General features: G+C 37.9%; 2 protein-coding genes across 2 annotated transcripts; both read left to right on the top strand.

The window, feature by feature from the left end:
- Nucleotides 1-1778: 1778 nt before the first annotated feature.
- Nucleotides 1779-9349, top strand: lbr (lamin B receptor). Its single transcript, XM_058379705.1, has 14 exons — nucleotides 1779-1935; nucleotides 3257-3427; nucleotides 3538-3723; nucleotides 4281-4355; nucleotides 4814-4982; nucleotides 5518-5714; nucleotides 5998-6052; nucleotides 6166-6360; nucleotides 6454-6557; nucleotides 6726-6851; nucleotides 7022-7190; nucleotides 7295-7375; nucleotides 7656-7778; nucleotides 7871-9349. Exons 2-14 carry the CDS (start codon nucleotides 3263-3265, stop codon nucleotides 8029-8031), a joined length of 1806 nt encoding a protein of 601 aa, XP_058235688.1. The 5' UTR covers nucleotides 1779-1935; nucleotides 3257-3262; the 3' UTR covers nucleotides 8032-9349.
- A 7675-nt stretch (nucleotides 9350-17024) lies between these two features.
- On the top strand, nucleotides 17025-19871 carry si:dkey-1j5.4 (leucine-rich repeat-containing protein 15). The gene is made up of 5 exons (XM_058379531.1): nucleotides 17025-17124; nucleotides 17632-17874; nucleotides 17998-18185; nucleotides 18523-19221; nucleotides 19440-19871. Exons 3-5 carry the CDS (start codon nucleotides 18002-18004, stop codon nucleotides 19628-19630), a joined length of 1074 nt encoding a protein of 357 aa, XP_058235514.1. The 5' UTR covers nucleotides 17025-17124; nucleotides 17632-17874; nucleotides 17998-18001; the 3' UTR covers nucleotides 19631-19871.
- The last annotated feature ends 1318 nt before the right edge of the window (nucleotides 19872-21189 follow it).

Raw genomic sequence — 21189 nt, 5'->3', positions numbered from 1 at the left:
ATTACACCACTTCATGATAACTGTTCACTAATGTCAGTGTCCTCTGTCAGCAGGATGAGGCTCCCTGACCCACTGCTAACATTGTTCTGAAAGTGGTTTTAGGAACAAGACAGTTAAATTTCCTAGATCTTAATCTGAACAAGCATCTGCTGGATGCGCTGCTGGACAAAAAAGGTCTGATCCATGGAGGCCCCACCTCACTGCTGCTACCTAGCTAATAGCACACCTTCAGAGGTCTGGTGGTGTCTCAGAGCTGTTTTGGGGTCACGAGGGGAACCAACAGTACTAGGCAGGTCGTTTAGTTATGGCTGATCAGTGTATATTAAGCTTTGGAGTTGATGTTACAATTGAACTAATACCATATGCACTCTGTAGGTAACATTTCTAACAGAATAGTGCTGTGAGTGAGAGAGGAAAAACTCCTGTGATGAAATATTTCAATCCTGATGGGAGTGCTCTCCCATTTAAACATCAATGCGAGATATTTTTTGATCATTATAAATTGAGAGAAATGAACACAGAAAATATCTTATGAAAGAATGGTGCGAATCCATAGTGCTCTCTAAATGCCAAGCTGCCAGGTTTGATGACATCCTGTGTGCCTTTCTTATGACGGTATGATGAAACAAGGCTATTGCTCGCTGCACACTTCCGCTGAAGCCCTTCATACATGTCTGCTGTTGCGTTACATCACCCTGCACTGCTCATTTGCTGCCACTTTTCTTGTGGCCATGGTTCAGTCGCAGTAAACAGGAAAGAGGAGGGACTTAACTGCAGAGCATTTGCAGAGCTCACAGCTACATTTGGACCAACATCCTCCTTAAACTTATTTCTGTCAGCACTAAATGAGGCAGAACATGTAAAGTGATCTAATGCTTTTTTTAGGGTAACTGCATATGGACAGGGGATATTATGAGGACCGTGCAATGGATATGATCCGGGTTAAATTGAGCATTGGTAAAGTTCACATTAGGTCAAAAGATTAGCAAAGGTGAAACTCTTTTGGGAGGAAGTCATGGTTCGTGGTTGTGTCACAAGGCCAAATGCAGATGGTGTGGATGTGAATTAACTTTACATCAAATCTGATTTGCCAAGTGACACTTGAGCGGTGAGATGTCACAATCCCTCTTTCTTACAATTCTAAATAAGATGAGATCCTTTATGGGGAAATTTCCATGCTAATAATTACCAAGCACTATACACACACACACACACACACATACATATACATATATATATATATATATATATTATATAATATAATATAATATAATATATATATATATATATATATATATATATATATATATATATATATAATAAAATAGAATTTTCTATTAAATGCCATTATAAAATTATATTAAAGTATATTAAATTACAGAACATATAAAAATGACAAAATCGTATATCAGCCTAGCGATGGCTTGTACCTAATTTTATCTAAATCTCAATTCAGTCAAATTAAACAAACTATTTAAAACACACACAAAAACAACAATAATCACGCGCGACGGTTTGTAACAATGTGAGAAGCTGAAAGTCTGATAAATGGCGCAAAAGAGACAGCGGGAGAGACACTGCTCCTCTTCAGCGCGCTCTTCCTCCTCCTCTACTCCTCTACATGAGCGCAACCTCCATTTTGTAAACACAGCAACGGAAGTCTAAAGCTGGTCGCTGATTGGTTGTCACTACTTGCCAACACTTTAAAAATCCCGGATAATCCAATCAGAAAACGGGTCTGTTTTAAAACAGAATTCTCGCGGCCAATCACTGAGCTTCGCGCCTTCGTAGGCGTTGGTTGGTTGAGTCGTCAGAGGGAGGAACGGAGTTAGTGCTGTGAACGTATTTCTCCTTTAAATATTTATTTATTTTTTGGAAACTTAAAGAAAAAGATCCAGTTTTTACATATCCTTGGCTACGTTTCTGCAGAAACAGGTAGGAATGGTTTATTTACATTACATGTTGTAGTGAGTGTGATGTGTAGAGTGCACCAGTCTTTGTTGGAAGTTGATGAAGTCCTCGTCCCGTTAGGTCTGATAGGCGCACTGAGGAAATAACTTTAATCATATATCTAATAATTAAGTCGCTTTAGAGTTCATATGCGTGTTTACATTTCTCCGACAATGCGCAGGAGTTAAAACATGTTTAACAAGGATAATAAATGAAAGTTATTAAAAACAGCGCGTGCTGTTTTGTCATCTCGGAAAGTTTGCTAGCCGGCTTGTGACAGGAAAACAGCTCCTGTGCTAAGCTAACGCTCTGACTGCACGAGCTGCCTGGGATTGTTCCCCTGTGTATTTCAGGCATTGTTGGTAGTTAACAAACGCCTCAAGGTTTAGTTTTAATTTCGCGGGGATCCCCAACCATCTGTGTAACTTTAATCTGCAGTTTGTAGTACGCGGATATTAAACTAGCTCTGTGTGTTTGAATAGATGACGTTTTCCCTCCTTCAACCGATTGTTAAAGGAGCAGCTGCAGGGGTTTGGCGCTTTCTCAGATCCGCTGTGAATCACCTGAAAATTACACTTTCTCACAGAGAACCACGTTTAATGGGTTTACTTTTACTGCAAAATGTCACATATCTTGTAAAATGTGATGTAGGTTTTTAATAATATATATATATATATATATATATATATATATATATATAAACACACAAACACATCTGAGACATAAGGAAACTTGGTCATTTGCTTGATGAAGCAGAAAGCGCTTCTTATGGCCCTGTAATGTGAAGCCCCGCCTCTGGAGGAGAATGAGATGATGTTGATGGAAAGTGATCTCATGAAGGTGAATCTGCAATGAGAGAAATGTCTATATAACTTTTTTGCATCCCAGACTGGGTGTGTCTCTGTTCATCGGAGAGTGTATGAAAATGTTTTTGTGGTTAGACATTATAACAACCCTGATGGTGTCCCCCTGTATTAGTGTAGAGTACCAGTGAGGACTGACCTGTCAGCACATCTGGGACGGACACTGCTGACACCACAGCTTTATTGTCCACACAACGTTCAGTGTGCCTGTGGCTTGCTGTAATTTTTTTTCATTTTGAGGTGAATGTAAAGAAAGTGATTTATGTCAAAAGGCACATATGTTACAGAGAAAGCAAACACCTAAAAAGTGTGTGAACCTTGTGTTGGTTAATTGTATGATAGAAAGGTAGGCACTTAATTTGACCAGATGAGGAATAGTATTACAACGCAGACGTTTGTTAAACTGCATGGTGCTGTGTCTTTTGTAATGTTCTGTGCTGTAGGTAGAGATGCCAGTAGTGCGGTTTCAGGCTGGAGACACTGTGATGGGCCGCTGGCCCGGCAGTAACCTTTACTATGAGGTCAAAGTGCTGAGTTACTCTGACAAGTCTCAGCTCTATACAGTCATCTACAAAGATGGCACAGAACTGGAGCTGAAGGATGCAGATATCAAGGTATGACTTGTGCATTGACTTAATTGCACCAGTTTATTTCTCATATTTTGTTAAAAAGACTTTTAAATGCCATAAAGGTTTGCATAAAAAGTTGTGTACTTTGTTTGCAGAGTATGACCGGATTCAAGCAGGGCGTTGGCCGCTCTCGGTCCCGCTCTCGCTCCCGTTCTCCGGCACGTTCTCGCCGAAGTCGCTCACGCTCTCCGGCAAGAACATCTCGTCGCTCTACATCCCACACCACTGAGACACGCAGAGACAAACTTAAAGATATGCTGGAGGTGCGCCTCACACCTGTGGTAAGAACCCCCACAAGCTGCTCTGATCATTTCTTGATTTCCTGAAGCAGTGGCCTGTGATATAAATGATAATTTATATAAATTGAGCTAGTCAGAAATTAGAACTGTGAAGGAAAAAAAAATTTTTTAGCATGGTGATCAAATTAAATTGGGAGAAACCCTAGTTTGTCAAGGCTTTATTTTATTTATTTTTCTTTTCATTTTCATTATAAGTGCTAATTTTATCCATTTCTCTTCCTACCTACCTACCTACCCATCCCATTCATCCATCCTTATTAACTGCTTTATCCTGTTGAGAGTTAAGGTGGATCTGGAGTTTATCCTGGGGTCAGCAGGCACTAGGGGGCCAATTCACCTAGAATAAAAATCATATAATGGGTCTAATTTAGCAGCATCATATACCTAAAGAATTTGGTTTTGTGTGTGTACAAATTTTCTACTTTTTTTTGTATCATTTCATTTCCATACCAATAAAATGTCTGATTAATTTTTTCTTTATAGATTTTTTTCTTTGGTTTTTCCTACCATGTATTCATCATGTCTCTCAACTGTTTTAGACAATGCCACTGGTGAACAATAGCAACAATGAGCATGAAAAAGAGAAGAATGACACGACTAACAAAGTTGTTGAGGTGAGGATTCAGCATGTTTGTGAAGGCTGGTTGTCTGTGAATAAAGTACACATTGTTTACAGAATACTGGCCTCTTAATTGACTGCAGAAAATCATCTGGGTTTTTCCTTACATGGTTTAACTCATCCCAGTAGCATTATGCTGTTTCTGTACAGAGAGGAAGATTATATTTACAGGTCTGATCACAATACTGTTATGCAACAGTGTTCTTTGCCTAGGGGTAAAACAATAATTAACAGGGACCAGGATTAAGTTTAACTCCACCTCACCTGATATTACCAGCATTTTAAGTCTAATTGATTCTACATTTATTATGTTGTTTATTGATTGTATTGTTTATGCTCAGGTGACTTGAATCTAGAGCCTCTTGTTGAACATGGTATTTTTTTTTATTTTTATGTCAATAATATGATGCAAGTACACATCTTGCTCATATCTTTACATTTTCCTTACTGAAGGTAAAAGAGGAAACTGACAACCAGGTAAGTGGCCGCTACAATCTTCGTCGCCGGAAGGACCAGGGTGAAGAGCAACTAATAGAGGAGAAGAAGACGGAGCCAGTTGTGCTACTGGCCACACCAAAGCAGACCAGCAAGACTACCGAACTGGAGTTTGGAGGAAGGATTGGTGAGAGGCTCATGATAATATTTTAGTTTAAACTTTCACACACCTTTGAGGGTCTCCTGCCAGACAAGTGAAAAATCAGCTGCCAGAGCTGGTGATCAGGTGATTATGAAGGTTACAGCACTGATTATTCAGTGACTCCTCATCTGCTGTCTCTGTTCCCATCAGTGCTTGGATATTTTCCTCTTTTGATCTTTTTTCCCAAAATGCAGATCAGCATTTTTTATACATGTCACAGATTACTGTTCAGGCCTCAACAACAAATGTGTAAAATTTGCTAAGACACAATTTATTATTTGTTATTGGGTCTCTGTAATAAAGTGAACTGTGGCACACACTGCGTCACCTCATTTAGGCATCAGAATAATTTAGTTTCAGCCCTTAAATTCTATCATGCTTAATTGTACCATGCTTTACACCAGTCTGGAAGCATTGCTGCTCATTCACATGTTTTAATTAGGGTTTTTTTTTTTCTATAATTTTCACTGTAGCAAAGATTTATTTATAGTTTATCATTCACTCTTCTGTTCTGCTTCAGGTGTGTTCTTTTTGCTGCTGTTGCTTCCTGTGGTGGTACTGGCACTGCTTATTCTCTGTGGCCAGAAGGATTCTAGTCTCCTCAGCTTTCCTCGCATGTTTCCTCCACTTGACTCTCTTTGGGACTGGCAGGTTTTTGGCATCACACTCCTTTGGCTGCTCTTCCAGGCTGTCCTCTCCCTGCTCCCTGTTGGCAAGGTATTTCCACACATCACAAGACTGGTGTGACGCGGGTCCCAATCACATGACCAACCACATGACACACGCCCATCCCTAACCCCTACCCTGATTTCCAATTTCAGGAGGGATTGTTAGGAATTGGCACTGTGAAATGAGAGCTAGCAGGGGGTTTGTCCACTGGGCTCTTGATTTCAGTTATCTCCTGTTGGTAGACTTAAAAGTGACCCTGCCCCCCCCCAAACTATAATCTCATTATATAATATACTCATGTAGGTCAAACTTGTTTTCCTCATTTCCTCAGGTTGTTGATGGAATGCCTCTGAAGAATGGAAAAACACTGAAGTACAGGATTAATGGTAAGAATAGTTACTTTAATACTTCACTGTAAGATTTACAAATGAGGATTGTATTATTTTGTGAGGCATCTGAGTGTTTTATCCTCACATTCTGTGGTCCTGTGATCTGGTAGGGTTTTACGCTCTCCTCATCAGTGGTGTAGCAGTAGGTGCTGGCATATATAATGGGGTGGACCTCGGCTACATCCACGCTCATTTCCTCCAGTTCTACACCTCGGCCCTGCTCGTCTCCGTCCTCCTCAGTATCTACCTGTTTGTCCGTTCCCGTTGGGCCTCTGATGATGAGCTTGCTCCAACTGGAAATTCTGGTAATTGAGTTCTATGAAGTATAATGCTCTTAAGTTTAATTAGTAAGCAATTTAGATATTTTTTTAAAATCTTGTTAACATCTTCCTCTTCAGGTTATGTGATATATGATTTCTTCATGGGACGTGAGCTGAATCCACGAATCAAAGGTTTTGATATCAAATTCTTTTGTGAAATGCGTCCAGGATTTATTGGTTGGGTAAGTCCTAAAGTCTAAACTATTACATTTTAGATATATATTGTTTTCATTTTAATATTGTAATTAAGCTAAATGAGGTGTATCTGAATGGTGAAATCATTGTTGTGTGTTATAACTTGTATGTACTCTAAAGAAAGCTTTTTTTTTTTTCTTTTTTTTTTTTAACAGCTCGTGTTTAACTTTGCAATGTTACAAGCTGAGATGAAACTTCAGAATCTTGACACTCCTTCCTACGCCATGCTGCTTGTGAATGGCTTCCAGATGCTGTGGGTTGTTCATGGCCTTTGGCATGAGGTACAATTAATCTGATGCAGTTATGATGATGCCACATTATGCCATTAGTATGTATAAATGTATTAATGCATTCATTTATTCATTCAATTGGCCAAGGCTAAATGAAGAGGATAGGTGGGTGGTGCTGTTGCTCACTGCTCAGCTGATGAACTGATTTGTCTGCATTTCAGGAGAAACTTCTATCCATGATGGATATAGTGCATGATGGCTTTGGGTTCATGCTGGCTTTTGGAGATCTGGCCTGGGTTCCCTTTACTTTCACTTGTCAGTCATACTACCTTGCCAGTCACCCCAGTGACCTGTGTGTGTTTTGGATTATTGCCATCATCTTATTGAACGGTTAGTTTGTTTCCTTTTGTTAGCAGAACATTTATACAATATTAACAGATGGACAGCATGTTACAGTAGTAAAACCTTTACATGTTCCTTCACAATTCTTACAGCAATTGGCTACTACATATTCCGGAAAGCCAACTCTCAGAAATTTGCTTTCAGAAGAAATCCAAGCGATCCTACCCTGTCTCGTACGTATTTCCTTCATTTCTGTTCTTTCGCCAAAATTCTTTTGGTTTATGATTCAAGATTCAAATTCCTTTGCCATGTTACAGTTGCTTTAATAAAAATAAGAGAGAAAGAAAAATATATACTGTTATATAAACCGTAAAATAGAATAAATAAATACAAATACTATACAAATAATAGTGTTGAACTGTAGTATTGCACACAAGGATTGTAAATTGGTGATGATGGTAAAGTTGTATTGTACATGGTGAATGGTAACGAACCTGTTGCTTGTTTGATCAGATCTGAGAACGATTCCAACTGCAACTGGAAAGAGCCTCATTGCATCTGGTCTGTGGGGTTTTGTCCGTCATCCGAATTACCTCGGTGACCTCCTCATGGCTTTGGCTTGGTCCCTAACATGTGGTACGTTGATGGATTTGGATTTCTGCAGTGTGAAGACTTTTAGCTCCTATTTGATTATTTTCTAATCTCCTTTTTTTCTTTACTCTCAACAGGTTTTAACCACATCATTCCTTATTTTTATCTGATTTACTTGATCATCCTGCTGGTGCATCGGGAAGCACGAGACGAGCATCAGTGTAGGAAGAAGTATGGCTTGGCGTGGGAGCAGTATTGCAAAGCCGTGCCTTACCGCATCTTCCCCTGGGTGTATTGAGAACACACACTCGCATATTTGGGGCATCCAAAATTTCCTGTGGAGCATCTGAATGAAATTAAAATTTTTAAAGTAACTGAGGGTATCACCGAGCAAATGGCAGCTATTTGGATCAGAAAACAAAACATTGTTTTAATTCGAATTATTTGTAAAATATTTCAATCTTGCCCCAGTTATAAGCTCTGCTATGTATATTAATGTACATACACATTTTCTACTCAAGCGATTTCTGCCATAACGTTCTATAACCTTCTCCCACATGTTTTGCCTCTTACTCCTCAACGTATTCTGCATTACGTTACATTCATTAATGCTTATGTATATTATGTTTTTTTTCTTTACATTTTTTTCTGTATAGTAAGAACAGTTATGTCTCAGGACCAGTGCTTTTATGAGAAGAAAATTGGAAAAAATATCTTTTTTTGTGTGTTGGGTCTTAATTTTTATATATAATTTAAGGCAAATTGTTCTGAAATGAATTTTACATGCTCTGTGGTAAAGATATTTACATTAACCAAAATATGAAGTTGCCTATTGCTTATTTTATTTTGAATTTTCTTCTCAGACAGTAAATAGAGGGGTTTTTTGTTTGTTTGTTTTGGGGTTTTATTATGTAATGTATACGATGCACATCACCACATAGGACATTTGTGATTTTTTTTTTTTGACTGAAATCTACCTTTTATCTATCTTTCTTAATGTAAGAAGAAACATGAATTTGATCAGTGTATCCAGGTCTCCAGTGTCTTGGTGATAATTTTGGTGAATTAGGCTGATGAGATGTAAATAAACTGCTAAGATCATTTTATGTAATTTATAAAGTCTTGGCAACCGATCTTTGAAATTGAAGAAATAATTTGCACAGAAAGAAGTGTTTATTAGATAACCTTTTAGTTACTTCTTAAAACGGGTTGATCAAAAGACTGGAAGCTTCTGTCCTGTGTCCCCTCCAGATCAGTATTTCTGAACTGGGCAGATTATCCAGCATGTCCACTGCAGTACTGGTCATTTCTGAACCTTTCATGTTTTTCTGGTGTTTAACGTTTTGTTTGCTTTGTATTGTACCCAATTTATTGCTGTTGATAGTTTAGTTTCAGGAACACTGAATTTCTTCAGCACCAGTCGTCTTTTTGGTCAGTCAGTAAGTAATGGCTGTGAGACGACTGCAGAATAACACGATAGGAATTGTGACATGTTTTGTTTGGAACTCATTGTGTAACTCAAGAATGCCCCGGGGGTTGTTTATAGACAAAAGGGAAAAAAAGAACAAATGCCTTGCTTTGTATGTTTTGCCAAAAATAAAGTATTTTGTGTAGCATACTTGTGTTTTTTTTTCCCATGAAGTGGACTTCATAGATGCAGAAGCCACCAAAAATCCACTCTTTAATTGAGTTTAGGTCACTGATTCATTGGGATGTTGGTTTGTGGTTAATGTGTCCAGGTGCTCTGCTGTGTTTTTTTATCGTGTTTTTTTTATATATATATATATATATATATATATATATATATATATATATATATATATATATATATATATATATATATATATATATATATAGGAAGAATGATAAATTATGAAAAACACCAATAGTTATGTAAAGCCAATTGTGTAAGTAAAAGTATGTATATTTATAAAAATATATAAATAATATATATGTATAAACATCTATAATATATAGTATATACATGTATTATAGATGTTTATAGATGTCATGCACTCGCATGACGAGAGAATATTAAGAGTTACAAATATTAAATGTTCCTATTCTTTAATATTCACTGTTCTGCCATCATAGGTGAAATGGTCTGAGTCACATCTAGAAGTAAATATCTGAAATTCTAATCTGCTGTCTCATGAGCATTAATTTCTAGCAATTTCCACAACTCAAAGATATTGTGGAAAATGATATGACCAAACCTTCTCTATTTTATTATTTGAATCTAAAAGCTAAACTCCACACTGGCAGCAAGATGTCAGTAGTGAGCTGTGGGTGACTTCATAAGTGAATCTGGGTAATAAGAGTGATGCATTCAGGAGTAATTCCATTATTTTTGAATGTAGTTACATACATTATCCACATCTAGAGGAGGCTGCTCATGCCACAGTAAATATTACATATACGCTGTATTATACAGATATTATGAGCTGCAAAGATATGAGGCATTCCTGAATCCATTGCATTTTCTTTACCTGAATCTATAAAATATTATTTTGTACGTTTTTTTGCATGCAGTTGTATAAAATATCTTTCTCATATTTCCCTGAGACTAGAACCCTGTTCCTGCATGACGATGTCCCTGAGCACAAAGCACAGAGCTCCATGAAGACATCGTGTGTTAAGGCTGTAGTGGAAGACCTGGAGTGAGTCCTGACTCTGACTCAACCCCACTGAACACCTTTAGGATGAACTGAAACACCGACTGAACCCCAGACCTCCTTGCAGAAGATAAATATAGTTAACAGCACATGACCTTCAAAAAAGGACCCTGATCCACATCCTAAAACACGACCTACACTCACTGGCTACACTACATGAAAGCCTACACTCATTGCTGCCTTGTGCCAGGGTTTGAGATGGGAAATGATTTGACAAGGGCTTTGTTGGCTTTTCCTCCATTCCTGTTTTAAGTGTTTGAAAGCAAGAATCTTCAATCTCTGGATTTCATGCAAATAGCTCACAGTGTTAACTGTACTAACAAAAAAATGTCCAAACTGTCTGGAAAGGTACAGTGCTTCTGCTGTATCAAGGTGACACACCACTTTAGGTCCATTCAGAACCATGACCATGGAGACTAGACACGCTGAACAGTGTGTGTTTGTGTAGTTGTTTGCGCTCTCTGTGTGCTATCCAGCCCCTGAAACTGATCCAAAATGCAGTTGCATGAAATGTTTTCCTCTTCCTAAGCTTCACTTCACACCTGACTTCTTGTAGCTACCCATAACAGAAGTAAAACACTAACACTTGCTTACAAAGCCAAAAATTATCCAGCAAACTGCCTCACAACACCTTCAGTCTGGTCCACCATCCCTCATGACACAAGGAATTCATGCATCAAGACTCTTCTCTGTACTGGCACCCAGGTGGTGGAATGAATGTCTGCTGGATGGCCGCTGGCTGTCTTCCAATAACAACCGAAGACCTACCTCTTCACCGAGCACTGAATAAAAACACTGAGATGTGTGTGCTGTACTCCAGCAGGGTTTAGTATGATAGTATTGTTAGACCCTGAACTGTTACTAGCATTAGGATATGGTTCTGATAGATGTTTCAAGTTGTTCCAGGCATCTGCCAAATGCTTTAAAATGTAAATGTAGATGTTAAATGTTTGAAGTGATAACAATACACTGAGGACAGAATTTCAATTGAGCTACACATGCAGAAGAAGAAGAAGAAGAAGAAGAAGAAGAAGCCTTTACATTACAGCGCAGTGGAATTCTTTTCTTCACATGTCCCAGCTTTGGAGATTGGGGTCAGAGCTCAGGGTCAGCCATGGTACAGCTGCCTTAGAGCAGAGAGGGTTTTTTTAGAAGAAGCCTTTATTTTGTAGTAATTAATGCTGTATATAATGAGGACTTGATGTAAACTCTGCACATCTATGATCACAGCACTTAGAATGTTGTGAAGAGGCACATAGAAGTTAAGCAATATTCAAACGTTGGATATAAGCCCTTATTTGCACAATACTGGCTTGAGGCAGGAGTCTAGCACCACTGTCTGACCGCTCGATGTAAACGCAATCTGTCACTCTAAAGTGGATGTTTTGGGCATTTTACAAACACTGAAATGGAACACTGAAAAAATATGGAATGTAATTTAAAGCCAAAACCAAATCAGTCAACCGATCGATCAATCAATCAATCATTACATTTCTGGCTTTTAGCATACTTACAATTTATCTCATTTCATACAACTGAGCATTAAGGGCCTTGCTCAGGGGCCCAGCAGTGGCAGCTTGTGTGGACCTGGGATTTGAACTCACAACCTTCTGATCAGTAGTCCAACACCATAACCACTAAGCTATCACACCCGATCAATCAATCAATCAATCAATCAATCAATCAATCAATCAATCAATCAATCAATCAATCAATCAGTCCTTTGAAGGTCACAAACAACAGAGCTGAAGCCGATTCCTCATATGTGATGAAAATCACTGTTCATTTTAAATTATGAAATACTGCAGCTTCAGGAATAGACACAGATTTGTTCAGGAATAACTCTATGCTCATTTCTATGCAACCTCTCTGAAATAATTGATTCTAAATTATTTCATAGGATTTCAGATTTTAATTTTAAACCCCCAGTCTGTTTGAGTCTGTGCTCATTTAAGCACATTGCTGCAAATCTATGTTTTTTAGTTAGCTTTGTCAGGGGCAGAGGAGGAAAAAAGTATTTATAAGCCAAAGTGAAATATAGTGAGTTAAAAAATTAACTAAAGAAATTAATTCGAAAAATCTACTGGATCAGACTGATGCTGTGGTTAATCTGGAAGTATAACGTTAGCTGCAATTGTACTTCACAGCCTCCACAGCTAAAGGAGGTTCTAATGCTTTAATGAGGTTCTAATGAGGTTCTAATGAACTAAAACAAAAGAAAGAAAAAAAATAGCTATTTACTGTTTGGAGGAAAATTCACTAATTTCAGATTGATGAGCTGATAATGATTCTGTGGCTGGATTTCTTTGCTGCTTGAACTTTTAGCCTTAATACAATAAAAGCATTTCAGTGAGTAATTCTTAAATGCAGACTCTACACTCACTGATGCTTTCTCCGTTATTCCCCATGTATAGATCCTGTGGTGCTGTAGTGGGAATGAGATTGAAGGCACTTAGTAAAAGTTATTTATCTTAAAGGACAATGTTAAAAGATACTTGAGCTTCATTAAATATTACTGAAATTACTGTTGTACTCCTTACAGATCATGAAGGTCTCTTCTTCTCTCATGCAGCCGATAACTATATGCTCAGGGTGTGAACACAACACTGTTATCTGTATCTGTGTGTGTTTAGTGCTTAGAAAACTCAATAATCTGTTTTTGTATATGGATTTAAACCAGAATTATAATAAATTTTATAGAATTGATGTTTATTCTCTGAGCAGCTTATATTGCAGATATATACTGCACACCACTGTTAACTAGCTTCCCATGAAAGAACTGAGTAAAAGATAGCGTGAAAAGAAAATGTGTCTCATTTTTTCTCTACCATTTTTGGCCAGTTTCAAGTCGTTTAACTCCAACTCTCTCTCACATGACTTTTTTTTGTTTCATTATGCAGACCCCTCGTATGAAGCTGCCAAGCTTTCTAAAAACAAAACAAACAAATAGTCTCTCACCAGTTTGGATCTGTGTGTGTATTCATTCAGGCTGCATTAACATTTTAGTCTGAATGATGTACGTGTATTTGGTTACATTAGAATGCTGTCAATTAAATGGTTCAAATGAAGTGTCTAGTCAAGTTTCTTGACACTGTAGTTAAAGCTAAATCTACCCATGTGTATGTAAAGATGGATAAGCCTCGAGACCTGTAGTGCTGCACTGAGCATGCTCAACCCTGGGCCAAACTCAGTAACGTGTTTCAGCATGAACTCTATCTAATTTACCAAAACAATCTGTCATAAGTTTTGTTAATTTGCTAAAAAATTAATTGATAAATTCTTCTTTACTTCTACCAGTTTAGACTAGAATTAATCAAAATCAAAATCTGGAGAATGTAAATATTCAGTTCATCATTTTCTATACCCGCTTTATTCCTAATTAGGGTTACGGGGATCTGCTGGAGCCTATCCCAGCACACCTTGGGCAAAAGGCAGGGGTACACCCTGGACAGGTCACCAGTCCATCACAGGGCCACTCATATAGACAGACAACCACACACACACGGGCAATTTAGAATTACCAATCAACCTAATGCACCTGTTTTTGGACTGTGGGAGGAAATCGCACCCACACAGGCACAGGGAGAACATGCAAACTCCAGACAGAAAGGCACCTGCCTGTTCAAACCTGGGATTCAAACCCAGGATCTTCTTGCTGTGATACAACAGTGCTAACCACTAAGCCACCATGCTGCCCCTAATATTAAATTCAATTCAATTCTATTTATTTTTGTATACAATGGACATTGTCTCAAAGCAGCTTTACAAAAGTAGAGAAACAGAGAATTTATATATATATACATAGTTTAAATTAAAGTTACTATTTTATCCCTAATGAGAAGCCTGAGGCTATGATGGTGAGGAAAAACTCCCTGAGATGATATGAGGAAGAAACCTTGAGAGGAACCAGGCTCAGAATGGAATCTGATCCTCATTTGGGTGACACTAAACAGCAAATTGTCCTGAATATTTCTGTGATATTTCTGATTATTTCATTAGCAATTTGTATCAGTAAACTTACATAAGTGAGTGAAGGACCTGATCAACTCCAGCAACATTCTGTTCACCCTCCTACCTTCCAGTTACAGAATCATTCACAAGACACACTAACACACATAATGCCAACAATATTCACTACTTATACTGTATTTAGTTTCATTTGCATTAAAGTAATTTTGCAATTCATTCATTTTCTAAACATCAGTTTGGGAGATCATCAGAGCAATTTTATTATATCAAATAATAAATCCACAGCTATCTTATTGTTATATTAGTGGAGCGTATTATGGAGGTGAATATCAGGATTTTATGTAAAAGAATCCTTCTCAGCATTTTACAGTGAGGTGTAGATTTACTGCGTATCACACAGTCAGCCTGGTGTTTTATTCAGTCTTACGCTTAATCCATTTATTTGTTCTTAAAGTTTCTGTTTACATTTAACTGTCAGAAAAAGTAATCGAGCAGTACTGAGACGATGTAAATAAAACCTACTCCATTAAATCACCTGTGCTTCAAGTGAATATAATTCTGAAATGTCTTTATAGTGAATATTTTCAAGGCTGAAGTTAAAACATTTAAACACAAAGTGAAAAGTGCCAAATACTGTAAATGTAAAGATAATGTAAATATAATAGCTCTGTCCTTTCAGATTGTCATCCAAACCAAAGGTAACCCCATCAACACTAGATAGATAGATAGATAGATAGATAGATAGATAGATAGATAGATAGATAGATAGATAGATAGATAGATAGATAGATAGATAGATAGATAGATAGATAGATTCATCCCAATGGGAAATTTACAAAACACTATATTATAGTGTACACTCTGTGAACACTATGGACTTGTGGAGCAGAGATGGCAGAGATGCAGTTTAACACATTGGTAAGTTTCCATGCAAACTCCAGAGAATTAGAGATCCTCTTGTTACTGATCTGTGCAAGTTCATGTGGTTGGTTTGTGTTCTCACAGTAGGAGCATAGTACTGTTGAGCAACTGTACTAAGGGTAACATTCCGAGCTGGTGAATAAAGTCCAGAGGTAAATATTAATGTGGGGAAGGTTACTCGGATTCAGTGTCGAGTAATGCACATGCTTAAATGCTTATCTCTTTTTCACTTGTGTCTAGACCGCCAGCTTTGAACACAAGCTTTTGCCTTTCAGACTGAAATATTAAAGAGATTGAAAATGTGGACTAAATAAACATTTACTGTTCTTCTTTTCTCCTATCAAAAGCAATATGACTAATATGATGCCAATTAGTGCTTGGTGAAAATCACATCTAACATAAACCAATGTAAACCAATCTACCTTCATTATTTACTTTATTTACATTAGTTCCTAGTGTGACCACTTCTTCTTTCCAGACCTGCCTGATCCATCCAGACGGTTGGAGTCTCGTGGCTTGGTGGTTCTCACTGCTGCTGTGGATAGATCTGCATGGTCAGCGTGTGACCCAGGGACTGCTGTGGACAGAACCACTTGTAGACTGTCACACCGTCTCTGACCTGCCATTGCATCAGTCACCTTTCAGCAGAAAGAAATTAGTGTCACTAATGAGCTCAGAAACTACACTGACCTATCAGCTCCTCAAAAGCTCTTGATTGCTGTTGTAGAAAGGACATTATCAACATTTACATTATTTACTGTCCAGTGTCACCCAAATGAGGATGAGGTTCCCTTATGAGCCTGGTTCCTCTCAAGGTTTCTTCCTCATATCATCTCAGGGAGATTTTCTGTGCCATTTTGACCTCAGGCTTCTCATCAGAGATAAAATAGTAACTTTAAACTTTATAATTTTTTTTCTATGTTTTTATACTTCTGTAAAGCTGCTTTGAGACAATGTCCATTGGTAATTTAATTGAAAAAAAAAAAAAAAGATCCGGTACATCCTCTTATTCTGCATTTTACTGTGCAGCAATAGATTTTTGTGCACACAAATTTATGAAAATGTGCAGCATGTACACAGTTGTCATATTAATAATATAATGCCAAAGATTAGGTTAATTTGATGTGATTAATCTGCTAAAGAAATGGTGTGTGGTTTGAAGGATAAGCTGACCAAGCATTCATCTAGTCCACTTAAGGTTCACTATAAGCAAGCATTGTTGATCATTTTGTCCACAAACCAGTCTGTCATCACATACTGTATTGTGGTTACATTAAACTCTCAGAGTTCTAGTCTAGCTATTAGAGCATAACTAAAAGAAAGGTATCCTGTTTCTTAGATTAACAGTATTTTTTAAATGAAAAATGCTAGAAGAGTTTTGCATGTGCTTTAAATGAGATTCTGTAGTCTGTAATAACACAGACATCTCTTACTACTGTATAGGATTTAACTGAAAGTTCATCCAGAGATCCTACGCAATTAAAATAAACTTTGCATTTAGCTTCCTATAGTCCTAGCCTTCTCAGATTTAAGTAGAAGTAGAAGTACGTCACTTTATCCAGCACTGTCTCAGTACCTTGGCAGGGCATCAATCCTGAATCCTGACTGCATGGGTTTATGCATGCATGAATGTGATTTTTATGCACGTAGAGGAAAAAGAGATGAGTGGGTGTCATCAGCATTGCAGTGGTATGAAAACCCATGCGAGGATATGACCTCAGTGTGCAGTGGGTATAATGGGAGAACAGAAGAAAACCCAGACATGAGCCGTATGGTGACTCTGCATGGAGTAGATTTGGATTCCCACCATATGACTCTCCCTCCAGGTAAGAAGCAAAACACTGCTAAGCTGGGCCATTCATTTCAATGCATGCAATAAGAAGCAACAGACATCAAACTGTTTAGTTTAATACAACAACAACAACAACAACAACAAAGGCCACTATTTCAAATTGAAGCAGTAGAGAAGCAAAGGCCATCAAATTGGCAAGAATCCACAGGAGAAACTAAAGAGCTAGCTTGTATTGTTGAGCTGAGACGATTGCTCGTTATTCCCATCACAAGGATGGGGGATGAGGACATGTGTGCAGTGAGGTCTTGCTGTTTCTTTTCATTAACTGCATTATGCTCTATCACCCACATCTATCTTTATAGCTTCTAATATAATAGTAACATCAGAGAATGCAGAAACGCTACCCGCTGTTCTAAAATGGCCGTGAAAACATGATGTTCTTTGAGCTAAAATGCCTATGAGCTGAAATGGATAATGTCTTTTTTCTGTGTGTGGCCCAGTAACACCAGAGTGTCACTTTTCTTTCCTTCTTTATCTAAAGGTGGAACGCTGCCATCATGGGCCAGTGTAATTTTTCTCCAGACGCTGTGAGATTACAGATGTTCTGTGCTGGGAATAAAACACCAGTGTAACACATTATTGCAGGCTAGACAGCTTGGCTAAATCACCACACTTCCTAGCGAAGACAGTTGCAAGGCAGAAGCAGAGGAGAAAGAAGGGACTCAGGTAGAGCAAGAGTACATTAAAGACCTCAAGACCTACCTAAAAACTCCTCATCTTTAAGGTAAATCTGTGTAGCCATATGTATATATGTAAGCCATGTGTCACTTTAATATGTTTTCCTTAATTACTCAATAATCATTAGATCAACTTGGGAATGTTATAATTATTATGTCTATATTTTCAGGGATATGAAACATTTTGGAGGATTTGCACTTTTGTGCCTATGGATGGTGGAGGCTTTAGAAAATTGCCCAGAAGCTTGCAAATGCAGCCAAAAAAGTAACGTGGAGGGAACAGAAGTTAACTGTTATAAACAGAGACTTCAAGAATTTCCATTAACATTCCCACCAGACTCATGGATCTTAAAAATGGGTGAGCAAAGCTTTCAAAATAATTCTCAGTGAGATCTGAAAAACACAGAGATAAGCTGTGTAAATGTACAGAAATGAGCTTCTGAATCAAACTAAGCAAAAATGATATGAGCTCACATAGAAATTGGATCACATATCTTGACTAATGACCTCTTATTAAAGCAAGCTTCAATAATTCACTTCTACATGCAACTCAGTTATCTAATTAATCAGACTAGGTTGGATGAGTTAATTCACTATTAGTCACTGTTTACATTTTTCTGATTTATTTATGAAATAATTGAAAGCAGATATACAGGAAGAAATGTTTTCTATCCTTTCTATCCTTTATTCATAAGGTGGAAACATAATCCAGGAACTTCCAGCAAACGTCATAGGATCTCTCGCCAAACTTGAGAGTGTAAATCTGGAACGCAATTCGATTAACTCTATAAACCCCCAGGCTTTTTCTGGTGCCAGCAGACTGATGCTTCTCAACCTGAATGGAAACCAGATAACCAGCCTCCCCTCAAAAGGCTTTAAAGACCTTCTCAACCTCCGTTTTCTCATGTTGGGCCAAAATCAGATTGCCAGTGTCAAATCTGACATGTTCTTTGGTATGAGAAATCTCTCCGATCTAGACCTGCCCATGAACTCTCTTACCACACTTCCACCTAATGCCTTCAAACCCCTCATCGCTCTCAAAGTGCTGGATCTCGCCTTAAACCATATCCAAAAAATCTCCCCAAAAGCTTTCTCTGGGCTTGAGGAGTTGCTCTTTCTCAATTTAGATAACAATAAGCTGAAGAACATCCAAGCTGGGACTTTCAAGACTGTAAACAACCTGGAGATGTTGGTGCTGGATAATAATTTTCTTTCTACATTAAGTTCATCCATGTTGGAGGGTTTGTCCAATCTACAGGAGTTCTATGTGAGGAAAAACAGGATCGAGAGTCTGCCAGCTGATGTATTCCGCCATACCCCTAAGCTTACCCAGGTGGCACTGAGCGGGAATCAACTTCACACGATTGATGGGAATATGTTGGCCAACATTCAGGGTGAATATTAAACTAATTTGCTTTAGTATTGTAGTATAACGTTATACTTTCCATAGCCCTCATAAGACCTTTGTCATGTTAAGTTTTGTAGGATTTCCAAATGCCCAAGAACTCATCTGAAACAACTCACAGTTGAAATGCAAAGTATACTGCATAGCGGTTTTCTCTCTTAAAGAAAGCACATCTTCCTAACTATGTTGCTCATCTCACCATTTTAGGACTGAAGCATGTCTATCTACATGACAACCCATGGAAATGTGACTGCAACATCAACTCTCTGCTGCAATATATAGATCAAAAGCAGGTGAATCCTGCTTCTCTGGAGAAGCTGTGGTGTGTTAGCCCCGAGGAACACCGTGGCAAACCTATTCACAGACTGAAATCTGAGGGCCTTCACTGTGATGCCTAGTTACACTCAGTCTCCTCTGATATCATGATAGTATAAATGCATGAGACTTTATGTAATTGAAAGGTAAAACTATACATAAATGTCAGCACAATGACTTTGACAAGACAATGACTGGGGAACTGTTGCTGCACATAATTGCTATTATTTCTTTCTCACACAAGCCTGTTATTTTTAGACCACCTGGAGCTGCATATTACTACACCATATGCTCACTTCTGGTATCGCGAATCTTTCTTTCATGCACTCCTCATATGTAGGTAACACATTGTTTTCTGGTATAGATCCTAATGTTTTATTTGATTAAGAGACCTATTTCTTTTGACTCTTATCTAATCGAAGTACAGAATTATTGATCATTAATCCCATATATTAAGGGAATGATACCTTTAGATGAAAGTATCCTATTATTCGCAAGTAATGTGTACTTCCTAGCATTTTACTAATCAGATAACTGTATATGCATCTTATCATTCTATTTATTAAAATATTCACATATATCTTGGAAATGTATTTCTATGTACAGTATGAATATATGTCAATTCTACAATTTTGCTCCATATGCAGAAATGTAAGTAACACCAACTGAGACTGCTAGAGATTATGCAATATGAGAGAGAGAGAGAGAGAGAGAGAGAGACAGAGAGAGAGAGAAGAATCCCTTGTGTTCACAGACAAACTGTAAACTCCCACCACCACCTGAGAGAGAATTCCTCATCAGATTGTTACAGCTAAAAAGCTCCCACTGAAATCATCATCCTACATCCAAATTCCACCTGGTTGCTGAGGCAGCATCCTCTGACTCCGTGATGGGATTTTAAGTGCAGGGGAACTTTTATAGCCTAAACTTTTTGCTGCAGACAAATTCATATGGTTTTAGTAATAATAATGCACCATTCATGCTTAATAAAGCCAATACCTGATTAACAGAGACACTGAATAGAAAGAAATGTCTGTGATTAGTAGATGCCTTAATTCATCATTAGTTCATATTTAGATATGTATTAATTCAGGCATCAGTGTAGGATTAAGCATGTACTGTTTTTGTAAAGTGTTACGTAGATTTCAATATGTAGTCCTTTAAAAAACAACAACATTCAGATACCAGGTGGGAAAAAAAAATGTCATGTATGTGTATACTTCCACACTCATTAAGAGAGTAATTATCAGCCAGGTATATCAGCCAAGATTAGTTAATGATCAAGAAGTGTGATCTGGAGCACTCCTGTGTGTGTGTGTGTGTGTGTCTGCATCATGCTTATAAGAAAGGACATCACTCATGACCTCAGAGAAGCAGGTTCTGCTGCTCCTCAATCTGGACAGGGTTATAATGCCATCTCCAAACAATATGAACTTCACCACTGCAGTGAGAAGGACTGTTTACAGAGAGCCTTCAAGTCATTTTGCAGTATTCGTAGGAGTGAGCATCCCAGCAAATTCAGTCCAAGTTCAGACTGTTTAATGTTCAGAGATATCAAGAAAAACCCAAGAACTACACCATGTGACCTACAGGCTTCTGTAAGCACATTAAAGTTTTTATGATTACAGTCAGAAAAAGATGA

This window comes from Hemibagrus wyckioides, linkage group LG25 (assembly GCF_019097595.1).
Source record: "Hemibagrus wyckioides isolate EC202008001 linkage group LG25, SWU_Hwy_1.0, whole genome shotgun sequence".
In the NCBI taxonomy this organism is placed as follows: domain Eukaryota; kingdom Metazoa; phylum Chordata; class Actinopteri; order Siluriformes; family Bagridae; genus Hemibagrus; species Hemibagrus wyckioides.
Note: the sequence above shows the minus strand (reverse complement) of the source record. Positions and strands in the feature narration are given on the sequence as shown.